Source organism: Nyctereutes procyonoides, unplaced genomic scaffold (genome assembly GCF_905146905.1).
Source record: "Nyctereutes procyonoides isolate TBG_1078 unplaced genomic scaffold, NYPRO_anot_genome, whole genome shotgun sequence".
NCBI classification, from domain to species: domain Eukaryota; kingdom Metazoa; phylum Chordata; class Mammalia; order Carnivora; family Canidae; genus Nyctereutes; species Nyctereutes procyonoides.
Genome location: NW_026575082.1, coordinates 2,518,992 through 2,537,905, shown reverse-complemented (window position 1 = coordinate 2,537,905; position 18,914 = coordinate 2,518,992). Strand labels below are relative to the sequence as shown.

The following is an 18,914-nucleotide window of genomic DNA, read 5'->3' as shown; positions in this document are numbered from 1 at the left end:
TATCATTAAAAGTTTATTATTTTATTTCAATATTCAAGAACAGTGTGTACTCCACGAGAGCCACCGTCACAGCACATGCTGTCCGGGTGTAGCTGCGAGGGGAGCTCGCTCGGCCCACGGTTGGCTCAAGGATGTAGATAGAGAGAGAGAGAGAGAGAGAGAGAGAGAGAGTGTGTGTGTGTGTGTGTGTGTGTGTGTGTGACTCAACTGGAGGTTTTGTTTCTGAAATCTTGTTCCTTGTTCCCCTGTAACCCTCTCGTCATTGAGGCTATAGATTAATAGACATTATATTAAACCCACACTGGACACCGGAATTAGGATGGGATTATGTTGATACGCAGGCTACTCCTCATGTTCGTGCTAAGGGGGACGATGCCAGCGTGGGCTCCACGGAAGGCCTCTAAGAGACACGCTAAAATCAAAAGGCGGGATCAGTACGTTACGAGGGAAGTGCAGGGAATGTCAGTTCCAGTTAGAAAAGGCACGATTCGATCGAGGAGCCCCTGCCTCGGCTCCCAGGGCTGCCCCGGCCCGGCCCCTGCCTCTGGGTCCGCGGGGCGGGAAGAAGGCGCTCCGAAGCCTATTCTCTACACACGTCCGCGTCTAGGATGCCAGCGGACGGCGGGTTATCCGTCCACCAAGGGTTAGTATCTGCAATGTGCACTGCCGTGGGATGTGTGACCAGGGTGACACTGCGAGGCCACCCAGAAAACTCCTCCAGTCCCGCTCTGAGACAAGCGTCTCCCTGGCCCCTCCTGCTGGGCTCTGGGGGGGAAACAGGTGGTTCGTGGAGGCCACCCTGGCTCCCGCTCTGCCGTCACCTGATGTCCCAGAAGCTCCTGTTTCCCGCTGGGGCCGCAGCCCAGCCCGACCTTGCCTCCCCGTCCCCTCTCTGCCGCGCCTGAATTCCGCTACGGAGTGGTGGGCAGCCGCCCCCCGCAGGCGCCCCTCCGCGCCCACCACATGGGACTCTTCACAGCTGCCCGCCCGCACTTCACATACCGAAAGCCCCCTGTGCCGCTGCCGACCGCCTCATCCTGGAGGGAGAGTGAGTGTGTGTTAGGGGGTGAGCAAGGGGCGGGGCGGGAAACCAAAGGAAGCCTGGAGCAGCAGCCCTCAGCGCCCTGCACACGTCTCTGTGGCCACGGCAGCGCCTGCGAAGCCGAAGCCGAGGGATGCGGCTCAGCGAAGCCGGTCGGAGGATGGAGGTGCGCGGGTCGGAGCGTCGGGGCTGCGCTGCCGGGGGCTGAGGCCCCGAGGACACGTCGTCTCCGGACACAGCGTGGCCGTGGAATATTCACTCTGTTTCCTCCCTTGAAGCTCATGGCCAGAAACCGCCGGTGGGCCGCGGCGCGCCTGACCCTGCTGTGTGCACGACTCGACGGGCGTTAGGCGGGAGGGTGCTGCTAGGGTGGGGAAGGTAGGGGCGGTATTAACTCGGAAGGCGGTTATATTAAGAAGCTGGGGACAGGGTTCTGCGGCCACGAGGCGGGGCTTCAGCGTCTCGCCATGGGTGACCCGGAACGACTATCTCTTCCTCCCTGAGGAAAGGAAACACAGAGTCAGGCCATCTGCATGGGCAGCCGTGGCCTCCACGCCCTCGAACCTGGGCTCGGGGGGTCTGGACACTGCGAATGGACACGTGTCCTGGACAGACACAATTTGAAGTCAAGAACAGAGTTGGCGGTCGTGGAGGGGGAGCACAGGTGCGCGGCGGCGGCGGCTCTGAGGACACGACAGGGAGTGAGTCCGCACGTCCCTCAGGAGGACGGTGGGGGGGACACCCCTTTCTTTTGGCATTCGTATTCTTATTCAAGTTTTAAGCTCTTGCCTCTTAGGTCATGAGTGAAAAGGTCATCCTGTCAGGGATCTCCCTGGGCCTGTGAGCCCCCAGAAAGTGACATACGTATGGAATATGCGCTATTCACCGGGTGACCCGCGTGCCCTGAGCCGACGCGACCTACTCTAGTTACGTCTGCCACGCTACACAGTAACATCAGTAGCCGCAGCCCAAAGCCAGAGAGCCTCGCGGCACAGTCACCGGAGGGGGTGATGGTCGTGATTTGTTGGGGTCCTACGTTTTCCAATGGAATCTCTGTGTCGTCAAATGACTCATCTGTGGGATCTTATTTTCCTAAATGAGAACATTCACGGACTCCCAGCCTCCGGAGGACCTGCAGGGCCCTAGGGGAGCCGCCGCCCCCCCACGGGAGGGGCCCCCCCCTCGCCTGCCGACCTGGGTGCTGCCCTCCGAGGAGCCCAGAGCAAGTCTGCACCTGTCTCCCCTGCCTTCCGAGTTCCCGGGAAATTCATCTGCACGGCTCCCTGTAAAGCGTGATCTAGTCCCGAAAAGCGGCAGATGCACTGCTCCCGAGAACGAAGCGCATCCAGGGTGACTCGGGCGACGGCCCCACCACCCCTTTGCAGGACAGCTCCTGTGAGGCAGCATTTCAATTTCCTGACGGCTCCCTCGGAAAGGAAAACAATGCTGGGCATTGGGTTTGATTTTCCATGATCGGACCTACAACTAGCAAGTACCTCCGTGATCGAAAGAGAAAGCCCGTCCCGGAGGCGGGAATCCTTAGCATCCGTGGCATCCCTGCTTTGCCGTCGGAGGAGCCGACATGTCGAGTCACTTCCCCAAAGCCAGTCGGCCCAGGGCAGAGTCGGGTTGCACCAGCACCTCTGCCCTGTGGGTCTCCCACGTTTTGAGCGGGTTGACCTGGAGCACGTGGCGGGAGGAGGTTGGCCCGAAGCTGCATCTGGGGTAGGGTAGGGTAGGGATGGGAGCTGCGGGAAGGTGGAGGCCCTGCTCTGCAATTGGAAATGAGAAACTGATTATATCTCGATGCGGTTCCCTGACTGGGAGAAATGCAGGGCTCTCCACCCAGTTTCCAACCAACAGGGGCAGAAAGGCCAAGGGAATGGTGCCCGTTAAACACTGGGAGGCGCCACGTCCCCGCGTGCCTCTTTCCAGCCCCCCCGTGGCCTCTCAGCGGTTGTTTTCCATGCACTGTAGCTGCACCGGGTGGACTCACCCAGCCCGATGACCCTGGTTGGCCAGTGTGTGGACACTTCTCGTAGTAAAATATAATGAAAGCCACACGAATTGAAATTCACTTTACTTTGACAGATCGAAGCTTCTCTTGAACTCTCAGAAGCTTTAAAATTTCTAAACTGCTTGGTACAAACAGAAATTCAGGAAAATATCGAACCTATTAAAGATACACGGGCCTTGTACCCTTGTGTTGGTTACACACCATGAACGTCCTGGGCCAAGACGGGGCTGTGCCGGCCAGCTCCGCCTGTGAGCACCCGACCCTGGCCCGGGAGCCAGGCCTGTGTCTGTACCACCGAGGCCAGAGGCACCTTCCCCAAGGTTGCCGTGTCACCTGGCCACTCCTTCAGGGGACAGGCGGGCACTATGCCAGCTAGCTCAGGGATTGCTCACCTGCGATGGGACACACCTGCGATTCCCAGGCAAGAGGGACACAGCGGGTTCCCACCGGGCCTTTCTGGTGTAGGAAGCCCTGGGGGGAGCCCAGGAGTGGTCTGGGCATCACAGGTGAGTCACAGGCAGGAGACCGCTTGGGAGACATTGCTATGCTGAGTGCAGGTCTGGGCTCCTCGTGGCCACGGCCCAGAATTCAGCAGACGTGTCATGATGACCTCGGTGACTTGGACGTGGGGTAGAATTTGTCTCCTTACTCAGATTTGCTTTAGGATTTAACATGGAGGAGGGGATCCTGCCTGCATTTGAGCTGACGTGGAACGAGTGGGCACGTCTCGCATGACATGAGCATGCATGTCACACACACAGAAGCCCTGTCTGGGATAGCAGGACCTTTCCGGCACCTGGAGGCGGGCCCTGCACCCATTGAATCTACACTTGGGGTGGGGGGCTCCCCACACATGTCCTCGCCGAGCCAACCCCACTGTGCATCCCGACCACGGGACGCGCCACACGCACGACTGCGTGATGACTCTTTGGGTTACAGACCCAATTATTCCCCCACAAACTGTAAAACTGTGATGTGTTAGCCACTTAGAAAGCCTACTCAGGATCCCTGGGTGGCGCAGCGGTTTGGCGCCTGCCTTTGGCCCAGGGCACGATCCTGGAGACCCGGGATCGAATCCCACGTCAGGCTCCTGGTGCATGGAGCCTGCTTCTCCCTCTGCCTATGTCTCTGCCTCTCTCTCTCTCTCTCTCTCTGTATGACTATCATAAAAAAAAAAAAAAAGCCTACTCACGCAGGTGAGAGCCCTCGTATCATGGTGATTGGGGTCGAGAGGCCTTGGGCCGGCTGGCGGAGGGCCAGCCTCAACCGGGGTGGCCTGGGGCCGGGTCTCAGGGCGTGATGCCACCAGGCCTTACACAGCACAGTCTTTTCACGTTAAGTGAAGCTGCCCACTGTGACCACAGCGGGTGGTCCAGGGACAGGTGGAGCAGAGGTGCTCCCGCTCTCATCCACCACCCAGAGCACCTAGAATGAGCAGTTTCCATGGAAATGCATGCCTTCCCAAGAATGTGACCTCCGGCCCCATGACGCAGGGTGACCGAGCTTTCACGTGGAGTAAGGATCCAGGTGAGTCTGCAGTGCCTGGACTCTGGCCGCTGGCCGTGGGGGAGCGGGGCGTGGGGGTGCCGTCTGGGGATTAAGCCCAGCCTGACCTCCCCTTTTACCGGGGCCACCAGGCCTTTCCTCTGGGGACGGCCATGCCAGCCTTTCACCCAAGAAAGAGGAAAGTGAAATCTTTCAGGATTTGTTTTCTCTACAGCGTGCCACGAGCATTGTGGGGTTTACGCCCTCTGTGCCCTTCCTGCCGTAACGCAGGAACCCTGTCTCCTCCACCTTGCCATCTGCCTTCCTGATTATAGTTCTTTGGGTCAGAATGCAAGCTGAGGGGGACACCTTGTGAATTATTGGGACTATTAGCGTCTGCTCCCAGGACGTCGAGCCAGCAAATGGGCGGCCTCGTGTGGATTCAGAGTAAGTGGGAGCAGTGGCTCGGCTGTTCTAATGAGAGAGCATGTGGGAACATGGACTCACAGTGGAGCTGCCAGACCGTCCGCCCCCCTGGGCACCTGCTCCCCGTGCTCACCCAGGGATGAGCACCGCTCCCCAAGCCCTGAGTCAGGCTGCACGGAAGGTGTGATATGTTCCTGCTGGGGTGGGGTCCTCCCCGTCCCCTCCAGCTGGGAGCCCTGGAGCGTTGGCTGCTGCTGGGGCCCCGGCTCTGCTCCAGGCCCCTGGACGGGTGGCTGCAGAAACCCCAGCCCCATGTGTGCGGGTCTTGTCCAGAGATGCATGGCTGGCCTTTCACTGTGCACAGCTAAGCCTGGGGAGTCAGGGGCCCTGGGGGGCAGGGCCCTGGGGAGGGGTGCGGCCCTCTGTGTGGGGAACCCTGTCCCCCTGTGCCCAGCTCCTCAGGGCCTGGGCTTCCTCCAGCCGGGAGCTTTCCCTGGGTGTGTGGTGGCTCTTCGGTCCCCGGCCCAGTGAGGCCTCCTCGTGTGGCCCCCCTCCCTGGAGCCGGAGGCAGGTGCTCCCTCCAGACTCTGCCCTGTGTCCTCCTGGTGGCACAATTCCAACCACTCTGTGTCCCTCACGCAAGAATATGCTCTTCACGGGGCTGTGGATTCCTGAAGCTGGGGAAACATCCCCAGCCCCCCAAGAGCATCTGCCTGTGGAATGAGCAGAACTGCATGGTTGCAGACAGACAGGGCGCCTGGACAGCCTCTGGCCCCTGACTGTGGGCACGGCCAGTGTGGGCTCCCAGCCAGCCTAGCGCTGGGGACAACCTGCGGAGGCGGGGTGGCGCCTGTCACTGTGCTCATCCGGGCCTCTGCCCACCGCATGTGGCTGCCGGGAGGTCATGCCCGCGGCTCTCGGATGTCCAGCCTCCAGCAGGCCAGCTGGCCACTGCCGCTATCCCTCATGCCTGAGCATGGAGCCGTGGGTGAGCCCTGGAAACTGCTGTGAGCTGCTCTGGGGGCCCTGGGGGTGGTGGTAGTGGGCATGAACGGAGGCCGAATGGGCCCCTCCCAACCCCTGGCAGCCCGCCTAGGGCTGGTTAGAGCTGAGGATGGGTGGCAGTGGGGCTCTCTAGGTGCCCAGGCTGAGGCTGGAGGGTGTCCTGTCTCCTCCAGCCCTGTTGGGTGCCTGGCCCTGCCATGGTCACTCACTGATGGTTAGTGGCCTGGGTCTAGGACCCCAGGGTCGACACCAGGTGTCCCCCGCATGGCCTCCGGGACCCCTGCCTGCCTGCCCAGTGACTCGGCTCCCGCTCCTTTCTCTGGGACTCACACACCTGAGCCCAAGGCCACCCCAGGCCCCCCAGGGTGCAGTAGAGCCTTGTGTGGGGCCCCTCGCATGTCCTCGAGCTCCCCAGGGGAGCCTGGAGCAGGGCAGCCAAATGGGCCCCCAAGAACGTCCCCGAATCAGCTGGGCTGGCAGGTGAACCCCGGGGAGCCCAGTGTGGGATGGCCGGAGGCCTCTCCCCAGCAGCCCCGACCAGTGACCCCGGAGTACCCTGGATGTTAAGAAGGGTTACATTACCAGTTTGAAGATTTTGGAAAGTGTGCCCTGGGCGTCGGTGCCCTTGAGCCCCTTGTGAGCTGGAGCGCGGCCTCCGTAGCCAAATCCCGGCTTCTGGCCCTCGGCTCCCTGCAAGAGACCAGACAGCTCTCAGGGTGGCACCCGTGGGCCTCTGGGGTGGGGTGGGGTGGGGGCAAGGGCCACTCCGCGAGGCAGGGGCCCCGCCCGGGCTGCCAGCATTAGACATGCGCCCAGAGGCTCCCACTGCAGGACCAGACTCATGCACTTGGCCAGGTGGCTCCAAGAGAAGTGCGGTGCGTCGAGCAAGAGCTGCTGAACGCCGTGTGCCCACAGGGGTGCAGGACCAGGGCGCAGGGGCGGCTCTGGGCCCGGGGAGAGCTTCCCCGGGTGGGTGGCTGTGGGGGGCCAGGCGCCTGTGTGGGGATCCCTGCCTGTTTCTTCACGCACATGCCTCTCATCCCCCCTCTGCTGCAGGTCTACAGGGTGCAAGCTTTGCACTTTGCACAATTTTGAGGTCTGTATGTTTCCAAAGGAGAAAGACAAGGTTCAAATTCTCTGGCCTGGAGGAGGCTTCCCTGGGATGTCCATGGCCAGCTCCCCTGGCCACAGCGTGGGTGCCCTGAGAGCTGCCGTGGGACCCTCCTGGGGGCCCAGGATCGGGGCAGCCAGCAAGCCATGTCCCTGCTGCCACACACCAGGGAACAGCCCCAGGCACCCAGCAGCCTACATGGAGTCCCGGCTCTCAGGTCCCTGGCTGTGGGACCTCGGGCAGGTGTCCAAGACACTGAGCCTCAGGTTCCTCTTCTATAAAACGGGGATAAAATGGTCCCTCCTTCCGGGGTGGTTGGGGAGGGGACCGCAAGCTCCTGGATGCTTCAGACCTGTGCCTGCTGTTGTTACGGGAGAGGCCGAGCCCTCACACTTGTGGGAGGAGGAAATCTCCTGCGTGTCACAGAGCGATGGCAGGTGATTGTGGGAATGCGGGACACCCACGCCCTAGGACCAGTCTATCTTCCAATAGGCTTTACTTGCAAACGGGAGCATCCCCTGTGGATGGGGGGAGGTGTTGGGGGATCAGGCCATGCAGACGCAGAGAAGGTAGCGTTTGCAGGACAGGGGGCTCCGCCGCGGGGGGGCCAAGCAGGCCGTAGGGGCCTCGGGTGAGGTCCCTCTGCCCCGCGAGCCGTCTTCAGTGCGCAGGGTCTGGGATTTCGGATCCTGTCAGCAGGGCGTGGGGAGCTCTCTGTGGTCTGCTCCTAAAGACCTAGTCAACTGAATAATCGCGTCCTCGGGGGGAGCCCCAATCCCCGGCCTCAGCCTACGGTGATTTCAAGCCCACACAAGCCCACACGTTTGTTTTGGGCTGTGGGGATTGGGGATGCCGGGCAGTCCATGCCCTATCTGAAGGTGCTGGAGACACAGCATCGGGGGTGGGGGGGCTGGCAGGTGGGGGCCGGGCTGCCCTGGAGCCCTGCTGCCCTGGTTCCGCAGATGTGCTCGCTCCAGACAGCACACAGGGGCGGGAGGGGGACGGGCCACGGCCAACGTGTGCAGTGCTGAAGGCAGACACGTGATGTGGACAAACGACAGCTCGCACACCGCGCGAAATCCTCCCGTCTCTACTGCTCTCCTCCAACAACAGGAGCTTCTGAGAACAAGATTCAAGGATAGGTTTTTCAGATTAAATCATCTGCTTGACTTTTCCTCCTTCCAAGTTCTTGGTCACTCCTATCTTTGGACAACCTAGAACTTGCCAAGAAATAAATGTTCAACATGGTTTAGAAAAAGACGGGGCGGGGGGGTGGGCAGGGGGACTTTAAGAAGCTCCAAGGAAGAAAGTCCTGTAGTTTGAGAAAACAGACAAACAAACGAGATGCAGAGAAGGATGCTGCTTTGGAAAAAAAGAGAAAAAGAATAAAGATTAGTTGGCCCCAAAACGGAGACGCAGAGGGAAGCTGAGGTCTTTCCGGTTAGCTGCCGGCCGGGGCGGGCCGTCCCTGCTCGAGGGGAGGAGGTGGTGGCGCCCGGCCCGCGTCCCCCCGCCGACGCTGCTTCGTGCCCCAGAGTGCACGCCTAGAGAGGCAGACCCGGGTTGCCAGCACGAGAGGTCGTCCTGCATGTCATCTGTCTCCTGCTGGCACAGAAAGTCAGGAATTAACTGGCTGTGAGGCCTCGCCCACGTGTTTCCTACATGCTTGGCACTTTCTTGCAAATTCATGGGCTTCAGAAGAGGCTCAAATGCATTTGCATCGAGTGTTCCAGCAAACTCCCTGTAAGAAGGCACCAGGGCCGTCCAAGGGCTTCATGGAACACCCTGCTCTTCTCTGTGGGTCTTGCCCTCCTCCCGCCCCTCCCCCTACTGCTCTCCCCTTCTTCCTTCCTCTTTCTTTTGAACCCTTGCCATCCATTTACACGGCGCTCGTTAATTGAGCACCAGGTATGTGCATGCTCTGCACAGGGTCAGGTGCTCGTAGGGCACACGGGGTTCCTATATGCCACTGGTTGCTCTTCCATTTTACTCTGTAGTGACAGCTTTAGAGAAGTAGGAACCACATCTAGCATCTAACTGAAGCCGATGGGTTTGGTTAACATTCACCCATAGGCCTTTAGACTGGTTCAGACACCAAATGTCACTGGTGTCTAGAAAGTGGACAAGCTGGCCATTTAAAACCTGGATGGACCCCTCGCCCTCAGTTTTCAAAAGCCTGAAATTCCTCAAGAGGCTTTCCTGGATGGCCCGATATCTAAGCTGTGGTTCTCACTACACCATCGTCAAACCCCAGAGCTTGGAGCCTCCTTGGATCATATGACTGAGGGCAACATCCTTCCCACATGCTGGTGGCATTGTGTTTCCTCAACCAAGTGTCAACCTGGGGCAGGGCAGGTTATTTGGTGGGTCCACTGGCCACAGGGCCTCCCGCTGACTGCGCCATGGGGACTTCCCTCCAGCTCTTGTGTAGAAGGAAGTCAGGAATATTCTCGAGCATGGAGCGGCCCCTTCCTGGGCATGGAGGCAGGCGCCTGTGCCCTGCTGCAGGGTCAGGAGTAGTGGCCCCTGGGTCCTCCCAAGACAGGAAGGCGGCCTCTGATGGCGTGGGCAAGCAGGCTTGACGGGGATGAAACGGGACCATCAGGTGGTCCAATGGGGCAGAGCATGGAAGCTGGGCAGCTGTGAAGAGCAGAAGGGAGAGGGAGCCGCGTAGACACGGGAGTGTCACCTACCCAGCTAAATCTGCTGAGGGACAGTCCTCGCCCCTGTGTGAGAAAGAGAGAGAAACAGTGACATTGTGATCAAGGCAGGAGGAAAAAAGCCTTTTAATAAACAAGAAACAGTGATCAGGATCGTGCTGAGATGGTGAAGGGTGTTCACGTTGGGTATGTCCCAGGGCTGGCGGTGGCCACGGGGGCGGCTCGGGGAGGATTTGGGGCCAGGGTCCAGAGGAGAGCCAGCCGGGAGCCAGCAGCGCTGTCTGCTTGGGTGCGTTTCTTAGCCTGTTCTACTTGGGGTCCACGTAGCAAACATTTTGGGACCAGGTCAGGTTGCTGTGAGGCCAGCCCTTCTTTTGGTATATTTAGGGATTTCAGGGAAGTGCTACAAATGGAAGGACCATCAGTAACAACGTTCAGAGGTCTTACCTTTCCTTGCGATGGAGGAGGTGTGCGTGGTGTCACCTACAAAGACACACAGAGACAGGTGAGCTCATGGAGTCGTGCCCTCACCTCCCTGCTCCATCTACTGGGAACCCGAGGGCCCAAGGATCACCCCTCTCCACCCAGCCTCCCCATTCCTGTCCTCGTTCAGTGAGAATATAGGCCCTGATGATCCAATACCAGGCAGAGTTTCCAGAACACTCAGAAAGCATTTCAGAGAAGGGACACATCAGCAGGCCCCATAAGGAGGAACTGCTTCCTCCCGGGGGTTCTGGGCACACCCTGTACATGGATGGGGGCCATGGCCCTCACTAGGGGTTGGAGGTAAAGTGCCCCCTGACACTCTCAAGTCTGTGGCTCCTAAAACTCATTTATCAGCATGCAATATACTGTCTGAAATGCCTGCTGCACAAAAAGCTTATGATTGGAAGCTTGTGGTCCTGCTTTTGCTTTAAATCCTTACTTTTTAGAGCAGTTTTAGGTTTCTAGAAAAAATGCATGAAAATGAGGGAGTCCCTATGCATGCTCTCGTCCTGCACACTGTTCCCTACTTACTACAGCCTGGCATCAGCCTGGCTTCTCTGTTACAGACCATGAACCCAAACTGACATGGGTGTATTAGGTGAAGCTCATCATGCACGGTAAGGTTCCCTCTCACGTTGTGCGTTCTGTGGGTTTGGACACATGTGCAATGACATGTGTCCACCAGCTCAGTATCGCAGAGTCCTTCCCTGCCCGAAAATCCCTCTGTGCTCTGCCTTTCATCTCCTCTGCCCCTAAACTCTGACAACCACTAAACTTTTTATCTCTTTGATGTTTTTGTATCCATAGTTTTGCAAAGCCTGCATTTTTAAACTAAGCATCTCATAGTACTTTAGTCTCAAAGGAGTGAGTTCTTTGCTAGAACATAAAATTCAGCAAGTGGCAGATGCAGTGTGGACCTTGTGACCAGGTGCTAGAGTTGAGCTCCCATGACCAACCTCACCCTGAGCAGGAGGGACGCATCGTTGGGGATAGACTCAGGTCCTCACTGATTAGAGCTCAGGGTCATCTGGGGACAGACTTAGGTCACTCATGGTTTAGAGTCAGGGTCATCTGGGGATAGACTCAGCTCCCGATTGCCTAGAGTCAGGATCATCTGGGATAGACTCAGGTCCCTCATGGGTTAGAGTCAGATCATCTGGGATAGACACAGGTCCCTGTGGATTAGAGCTCAGGGTCATCTGGGGATAGATTCAGGTCCCTCATGGTTAGTGCTCAGGATCATCTGAGGATAGACTCAGGTCCCTCCCTGACTCCTGTCTAACAGCAGTTCTGTGCGTGTTGTGCCAGAGGAACAAGAAGTGTCCCCTTCTTCAGGAGACACTTGGCCACCAAGAAGTCTGAAGGGTACTTCTGCAGAGATGAGGGCCTTCGGTGGGCCTCATGTCACCTGAGGTACCTCCAGCCTCGGCTGGGCTGTGGTTGGAGTGACAGGCGCCTTGCACCCAGCTCCCACAGATGGGTGGCATTTATGGCTGTCCCCAAATGCCCACAGTCCTGCCTCAAACCCCCAGGCCTGAGACCCAGCCATCACTGTTGCTTCGGTGAAGAATCTTCTGTCTTTGACAATCCTTAGACTCAGGTCCTTCATGGGTTAGAGTCAGGATCATCTGGGGATAGACTCAGGTCCCCATGGATTAGACTCAGGGTCATCTGGGGATAGACTTAGCTCCCCATGGATTAGAGTTCAGGATCACCCGGGGATAGACTCAGGTCCCTCATGGTTAGTGTTCAGGATCATCTGGGGATAGACTCAGGTCCCCATGGATTAGAGTTCAGGATCACCCGGGGATAGACTCAGGTCCCTCATGGTTAGTGTTCAGGATCATCTGGGGATAGACTCAGGTCCCCATAGATTAGAGTTCAGGATCACCTGGGGATAGACTCAGGTCCCTCATGGTTAGAGCTCAGGGTCATCTGAGGATAGACTCAGGTCCCCATGGATTAGAGCTCAGGGTCATCTGGGGATAGACTCAGGTCCCTCATGGTTAGTGTTCAGGATCATCTGGGGATAGACTCAGGTCCCCATAGATTAGAGTTCAGGATCACCTGGGGATAGACTCAGGTCCCTCATGGTTAGAGCTCAGGGTCATCTGAGGATAGACTCAGGTCCCCATGGATTAGAGCTCAGGGTCATCTGAGGATAGACTCAGGTCCCCATGGATTAGAGCTCAGGGTCATCTGGGGATAGACACAGGTCCCCATGGATTAGAGCTCAGGGTCATCTGGGGATAGACTCAGGCCCCCCTGTGGATAGAGACAGGGTCATAGGAATAGACTTAGCTCCCCAGTGGATGAGGCAGTGGCCAGGGAGCCCCTGACCCCTGCAGTCTTGATTCTCCCTGCTGCCCGGTGCTCACAGGGGGATGGGAGCACTTACAATGTTCTTGAAGAAATGCACTACGGGGTTTTCGTCTTGGGGCCGGCCATGCTGGGACTTCTGGGGCAGGGAGCCATAGTGGGCAGTTCTCGCTGCGTGATGTCCATCCTGGAAGAGAGGGCGCGATGACCTTAGGCCTCCTATCCTCTGCTCTGGCCTCCCTGGGGAAGCTGCCTGTCTTCTGTCCTGGGGACCTGGATTCTTTTGGATCAGGATTTATGCTGGGACATGGCGGACATGACACAGGACATTCCTGGGACAGCACATCTGGGGGTGAAGCTGTGATGCATAGGAAGCATCTCCACCCCGGAGCCAGCATCGGGCTGCTTCCAAGTCCCGTAAGCAACAGCACAGGGGGAGAGAAGGGAATTCAAGGGTGAGCCCACCTAAGCCGGGCACAGGGTCAGTAAGCAGTGAGAGAAAGCTGTTATTTTCCTGAGCTTCTGCTGTAAATGAAGGAAAATACTTAGGAATTACATGTAAAACATAACAGCAAAAAAAAAAAAAAATCCAAAAAAACCTGCCATGAGCTTTGGAGGGTTCAACACGTGAGCTAGCCTCTGTGTCTCAAAATCAGCATCCCAGGTCACAGTGGCAGTGGTGTCTGCCCAGTTGGGATGACCACTCCCACATCGTGAGCATTGCGGAAGGACGGGGGGTGGTTGGGGCCCGGCGCCTCCCAGCTGTGGAGATGACATGGAACGTGGTGGGCAAGAGTGAGGTTCACAGAGCAGCGGCCTCCATGGCCCCCACCCCCGTGGGCCAACTGTCACCCACACAGGAGTCCGACCACTGGGGACAGGCACCCCGAGCAGCCTCCATGGAGATGGGGTCCACTCCGAAGAGCCTTCCAAGCAAAGGCACCAGGGCCTGGTGAGAGCTTGCGGAGCTGACCCTGGGGCTTTCCTCCTGCTCGCCCAGTGACACAAGCGGGCAGGAATGAGAGTCAAGGTTCCCGAAGGTCAGAGGGCCCTTTCTGTTAGAGCGGATCAGTCACCTGCGCTGATGGCCCTCCCTGGTTCCTGTCTACTAGCAGCTCTGTGCGTGTTGTGCCAGAGGAAGCCCTTCTTCAGGAGACACTTGGCCACCAAGAAGTCTGAAGGGTGCTTCCGCAGAGGTGAGCGCCTTCGGTGGGCCTCACATCACCTGAGATAGCTCCAGCCTCGGCTGGGCTGTGGTTGGAGTGACAGGTGCCTTGCACCCGGCTCCCACAGGTGGGTGGCATTTATGGCTGTCCCCAAATGCCCACGGTCCTGCCTCAAACCCCCAGGCCCGAGACCCAGCCATCACTGTTGCTTTGATGAACGAACCTTCTGTCTTTGACACACATCAGTGTATACGTTCCCCTCTCTGCGACCGACATTAAAACCAAAGCTGGGTGAGCTTCTTCTCTGAGTCCAGACACATGTGCAAACGTGGGTGACCTCTTCCTCCTTCCCTCTGGCCACTGACCACCGGCCACTGGCCACCAGCCACCAACCACCAACTACCGCTGCTTCTGTTTCACCAAATGGACACCATTGCTCCAGCGGGCAGCCCACAGAGAACCCACTGCCCACTCAGGTCTATACTACTTGCCACATGTTTGCCCTGAGTGGTGTGGCCCCTCCCTGTGTTGGGGATGAGGTCACCTGTACCCTGCCAGCCTCGGTGCAACTCGACTCCTGCTTCCGTGGGACTTTCTGTGCCCAGCTCACCCTTCAAGTGCTGCTGCCTGGACAGGTGGGTGGTGGGAGGGAGCCAGGGGTTCCGTTACTGGGGAACCCCTGAGCCTCCTTGTCACTCACTCACTGCCGATGCTGCAGGGACCTGCATAATCTGCTTCTTCCTCCACATTCTTGTCTTTCACTGAATTTCCAACTGTTGGGCTTCACTGGCCAATCCCCTTCAATCAGCGCACCAGCCTTGTATGCTTTCCTCCAGTGAAGGAGTGAGCATAAGGATTAAGGACTAAGAAGCAAAATAGATGAGCCAGGAAATGATTTAAATTACTTACTTTAAGACAAATACCTCCTAAGTGTCTGATACGTCTACCAGGTGGTTATTTATGAGATGTCATGCTAATCGTCTGAAATGATGAAATAAGCTCGAAATCCAGTGCATTCACAGAATGTGTGAAAAGCTCTCAAAACTCAATAGTTAATAAAAAAACAACCCAGTTATGGGGCAGCTGGGTGGTCGGTCAGTTAAGTGTCCTGCCTTCAGCTCGGGTCATGATCCCCAGGTTGTCCTGGGGTCTCTAGGATCTGACCCCGAGTCCCTGTTCAGCCAAGAGCCTGCTTCTCCCTCTCTGTCTCCCTGATTGTGTGCTCTATCTCTCAAATAAATAGTAAATAAAATATTTTTTAAAAACCCAGTTAAAAATAATGGACCAAACACGGAATCGATGCTGCATGAAACAGGTCAGGCCGGGGGCCAACATGCACATGAAAAGATGCCCAGCATCATTAGCCAGTAGGAAAATGCAACACAAAGCCCCAGGAAGATACCACTACACACACATTACAATGGATAAAACTAAAAATACCGACAATACTAAGTATTGGTGAGGATGTGCACCACCAGGAACTCTCTTGCGTCGCAGGTGGGAATGCAACATGGTACACTCTGCAAAACACTTCAGTGGTTTCTTTGTTAGCTGTCTACTTCCCATAGGACCCTGGGATCCTACTTCCTGCTTTGAATCGTAAAAGAAAAAAGATATTTTTGAAAGTCCTTTTTTTTTTTGTAATGAATATATTGGTCACCAATTTTTTGAAGGAAAAAGTAATTTAAATCTTAAATGAAAACTTCTATCTGGGGATCCCTGGGTGGCTCAGTGGTTTAGCACTGCCTTTGGCCCAGGGTGTGATCCTGGGATCCCGGGATCGAGTCTCGCATTGGGCTCGTTGGACGGAGCCTGCTTCTCTCTCTGTCTCTCTCTCTCTGTGTCTCTCATGAATAAATAAATAAAATATTTATTCTTTATAAATATTCCCTTTAAAAGGAAAAGAAAAGAAAAGGAAAAAAAAACACCTGTCTGTGAAGGTTTATCAGGAGCCCAATTCCTAATCACGAAATTGGCCAACAACCCAAACATTCACCGTGGGAGAAGGGATAAAAGAAACCATGTGCCCGTACAGCGGAATATGGCTCAGCAATAGGACAGAACAAACTTTTGACACAGACAACGATGCAGAGGCATCTCCAAAGGATGCTGCACTGAAATTTCCTACCGTGTGATCTCACTCATGGGACGTTTTCCTGATGATTAAAGCATAGTGAGGGCGAGCAGAGCGGCGGTCGCCAGGGCGTGGGGATGGGCAAGGGGAGCCTGTGGTGGGCTTGCAACGGGGACGTGGTAGGGGTATGGCTCTGGGGTGAAGCATCCTCCTGTGGTGGCAGCTACAACAAAGGCCACATGTGTTACAATTCAGGCCACTGCACACCGAGAACCAGTCCGGCTCCCTGGAGGCTGGTATCTCAAGTGGCCCACGGCCTCTAGTGGGCTCTGCCTTTACGAAGCTGAGTGTCCATGGAGACATGGTGTCATCACCCGGACCTCCCGGCGGGAGGCCTGTGTCTGTGAGTCCAGCCATCCGTCGACAATCTGGCTCTCCCATCCCTCTCTGGGCGCTGGCTCGTGCAGTTGCCCTTGCTTGGAACATCTTCACCTTCCAAATGTGTCCACTTTCCTAACAGTGTGGCCCCTCGAGGCTGGAACACCTCATGCGGCATCAGACTGTCCTTCCCCCAGAACCATCTTCCCTCTTTGGCTAATTTCAGTATGTTTCTGGAAAGAGGAATAACCTCCATGCGACGACCCCCAGAGCTCCTGGCGCTGGGACTCAGTGCAGGTCAGCAAGTACTAAGTGGACAAAGGCATCAAGAAACCTGCTTTGTACCGTGGCCTCGACTAGAGAGCACCCCGTGGGGAGCAGGGAGGCCCGGGCCTCACACCGGGGCTGGTGTGATCGGGGGACGTGGTGCGGGCTGCTGGGGCATCTGTCCGCTCACCTGGGGGCAGCGCAGATGGAGAGGCCCTGGGACAATGTTCAACTGCAGACCAGCCCCACAAGGCCACCGAGGAGCAGCCAAGGGGTGAGAATAACTCTCCAGTGAGGTTTACGTCTCAGGGCATTTCTCAGACTCTAGACCGCGTCTTTAACCTATTTATTTGTGGATCACTTAAGGAGCTTTTGCAGGAGCGCACCTCGCTTGTCGTGGCGAAGATGCCCTTGTGTGGTGGCGGTGGCATGGCGGTGAGCTCTGAGCCACTCTTCACATTTTTTTTTCAGTTGTGGTAAAATATACGTGAGATTCACTGCCCTAACTGGTTTTAAGTGTGTGGTTCGGTGGCATTAAGTAAATCCACACTGTTGTACTACCGTGACACCGACCACCTCCAGAAGGTTCTCTGCATTCCCTCAACTCTCTCCCCTCGTTCCCTCGCCCCGGGCCCTGGCGCCCACCATCGACTTGCTGTCTCCCGGGTGGGACTGCTCCAGGCACTCCATAGGAGCAAGCGGTTCAGGACTTGTCCTGCTGTGTCCGGCTCCTTTCCTTCGGCTTCAGGCCCTCACGGCTCATCCGTGTTGTAGCAGATGCCAAGATTTCCTTCCCAGATTTGTAAGGCTGGATGAGGTTCTGGAGCATGGACACACCACCTTCCACCACCTTCTGTGTATCCGTTCACCCCCTGAGGGACACTTGGGGTTGCTCCCACCTTTCGGCTCCTGCACTGCATCCCTGGCCTGCGCAGGCCTGGCCACATTTCCATGGCCTCTGACACCAGGCAGAAGAGACACCTGGACCCCCACTCTCCCTCAACAGCTCGAAGGGACGCTGTTGGGTGGCGAGGAGTGTGGGGTGGCTGCGAGGAAAAGCTGAAGCCCTGCTCCGGCCCTCTTCCAGGGGAGTCTCTGGGCCTGCCCCGGCAGCAGCAGCAGCCCCCGGCAGGCCTGAGGAACCCCTTTAAAGATACTGGGGTTTTGGTTATTTGTTATATTTTACACTTTATGGGACGTGGGTCCTTACCTTGTTCTCATACCCCAGTGAGAGTAAGGGGACCCGTGTGCTGGGACAGGAGAGATGGGGAGGACGCTGGCAGGAGGGAAGGGGGTCAGGGCCCAGGGCCCGAGGGTGACCCATCGGCCTATAGACCGGGGGCCAGGCGGGGGCCGAGGGGCATCCCCTGCTGCAGCCCTCTGCATCTCATTTCTGTCCCGAGGCCCTCCTGGTCCTCAACCTCTGTTGCACAAGCACCTGGGGTAGATGGCATCCCCTGCCAGGCAGCCCTCTGAGCTGGGGTTTCCTAACAAAGGAAGGATTCTTGGCACTTAGTTTTAGTTGTATTTTGTTCTGTCTGTAGTCTCCATGCCCAGTAAGGGGCACGACGCAGGGCTTGATCCCACAACCCTGAGATCAAGGCCTGAGCAGAGATCGAGTTGGACACTCAACCCACTGAACACCTGCCGGTGCCCCAAAGCTCAGTTTTTAAGATAAACAGTTATTCTCTGATGATGCACTTCTGTGTCCACTAAGGTTGAATTAAAAAAAAAGAGGCAAAATGGTTATAACATTTTACTGTTGTTTCTCAAGACTGGTGTGTCCTTGCCCGAGTCCACCCCATTCCCAGCAGCTCTTTCCTCTGTGGGAGGTGGAGAGGCACCGGGGCCTCTTTGGGGTGGCTGGGACCAACTGGGACGAACTGGGACGAGGGGTAAGGTGGCAGTTGCGGGCAGGGCTGAGAGCAGTCAGGGCCGGGGAGGCAGAGGCCCCGGAACCCCACCGCGTCCCCCCCACCCCTCATCTACACCTGCAGCCAGGCCGTCTTGACACAGCATCTCCAAAACACGTGCAGCTGAACGTTTTGGACAAGCGAGATTTGAAAAAAATAATCTACTGACTTCTTAATGAAAGCTTTTGGACTAACAAGAAAAAGTATATGAAAAAGTCAAAATTGGAAAGAAAGGTTGTAGAAGAAATTCTACTGCATAAGGACAACCCTTCTTTCTCAGTTTGGCGAGACAGCGTTCAGGCCTGGCTCTCGCAGACACGCGGAGAAACGTGCAGATGTGATCTCAGTTTGCACGACGTTATGTGGCACTATTGGCACTTTTTTTTTTTTTTGCATTGTGATTAATAAAACAACAACTCCTGGATGGCAGGTACCATCATGCTGAGAAGACTTAACCACCATAGGTGGGAAGCCATGGCACAAAGGGCAACCATTTCATTAAGTTTTAGGGTAAACTGCTTTTTCCAATGACCTATGTCATGGTGTTGCTTTTGAAAAATAGGGA

The 18,914-nt window shown here is 56.7% G+C and overlaps 1 protein-coding gene across 5 annotated transcripts in view; it reads right to left on the bottom strand.

The window, feature by feature from the left end:
* Positions 1 to 18,914, bottom strand: part of LOC129514547 (myelin basic protein) — a 116,717-nt gene continuing 97,803 nt past the window's right edge. For 3 of the 5 annotated variants that reach the window (XM_055333209.1, XM_055333213.1, XM_055333210.1), the window contains 5 exons: positions 12,631 to 12,738; positions 10,194 to 10,229; positions 9,780 to 9,812; positions 6,558 to 6,665; positions 1 to 1,541 (listed from right to left, as the gene is read on the bottom strand). In XM_055333209.1, coding sequence (XP_055189184.1) covers positions 1,497 to 1,541; positions 6,558 to 6,665; positions 9,780 to 9,812; positions 10,194 to 10,229; positions 12,631 to 12,738 — 330 coding nt within the window. In that variant the 3' untranslated portion in view covers positions 1 to 1,496. The remainder of the gene's footprint in view (positions 1,542 to 6,557; positions 6,666 to 9,779; positions 9,813 to 10,193; positions 10,230 to 12,630; positions 12,739 to 18,914) is intronic. The other 2 variants (XM_055333212.1, XM_055333214.1) reach the window with 1 other exon arrangement.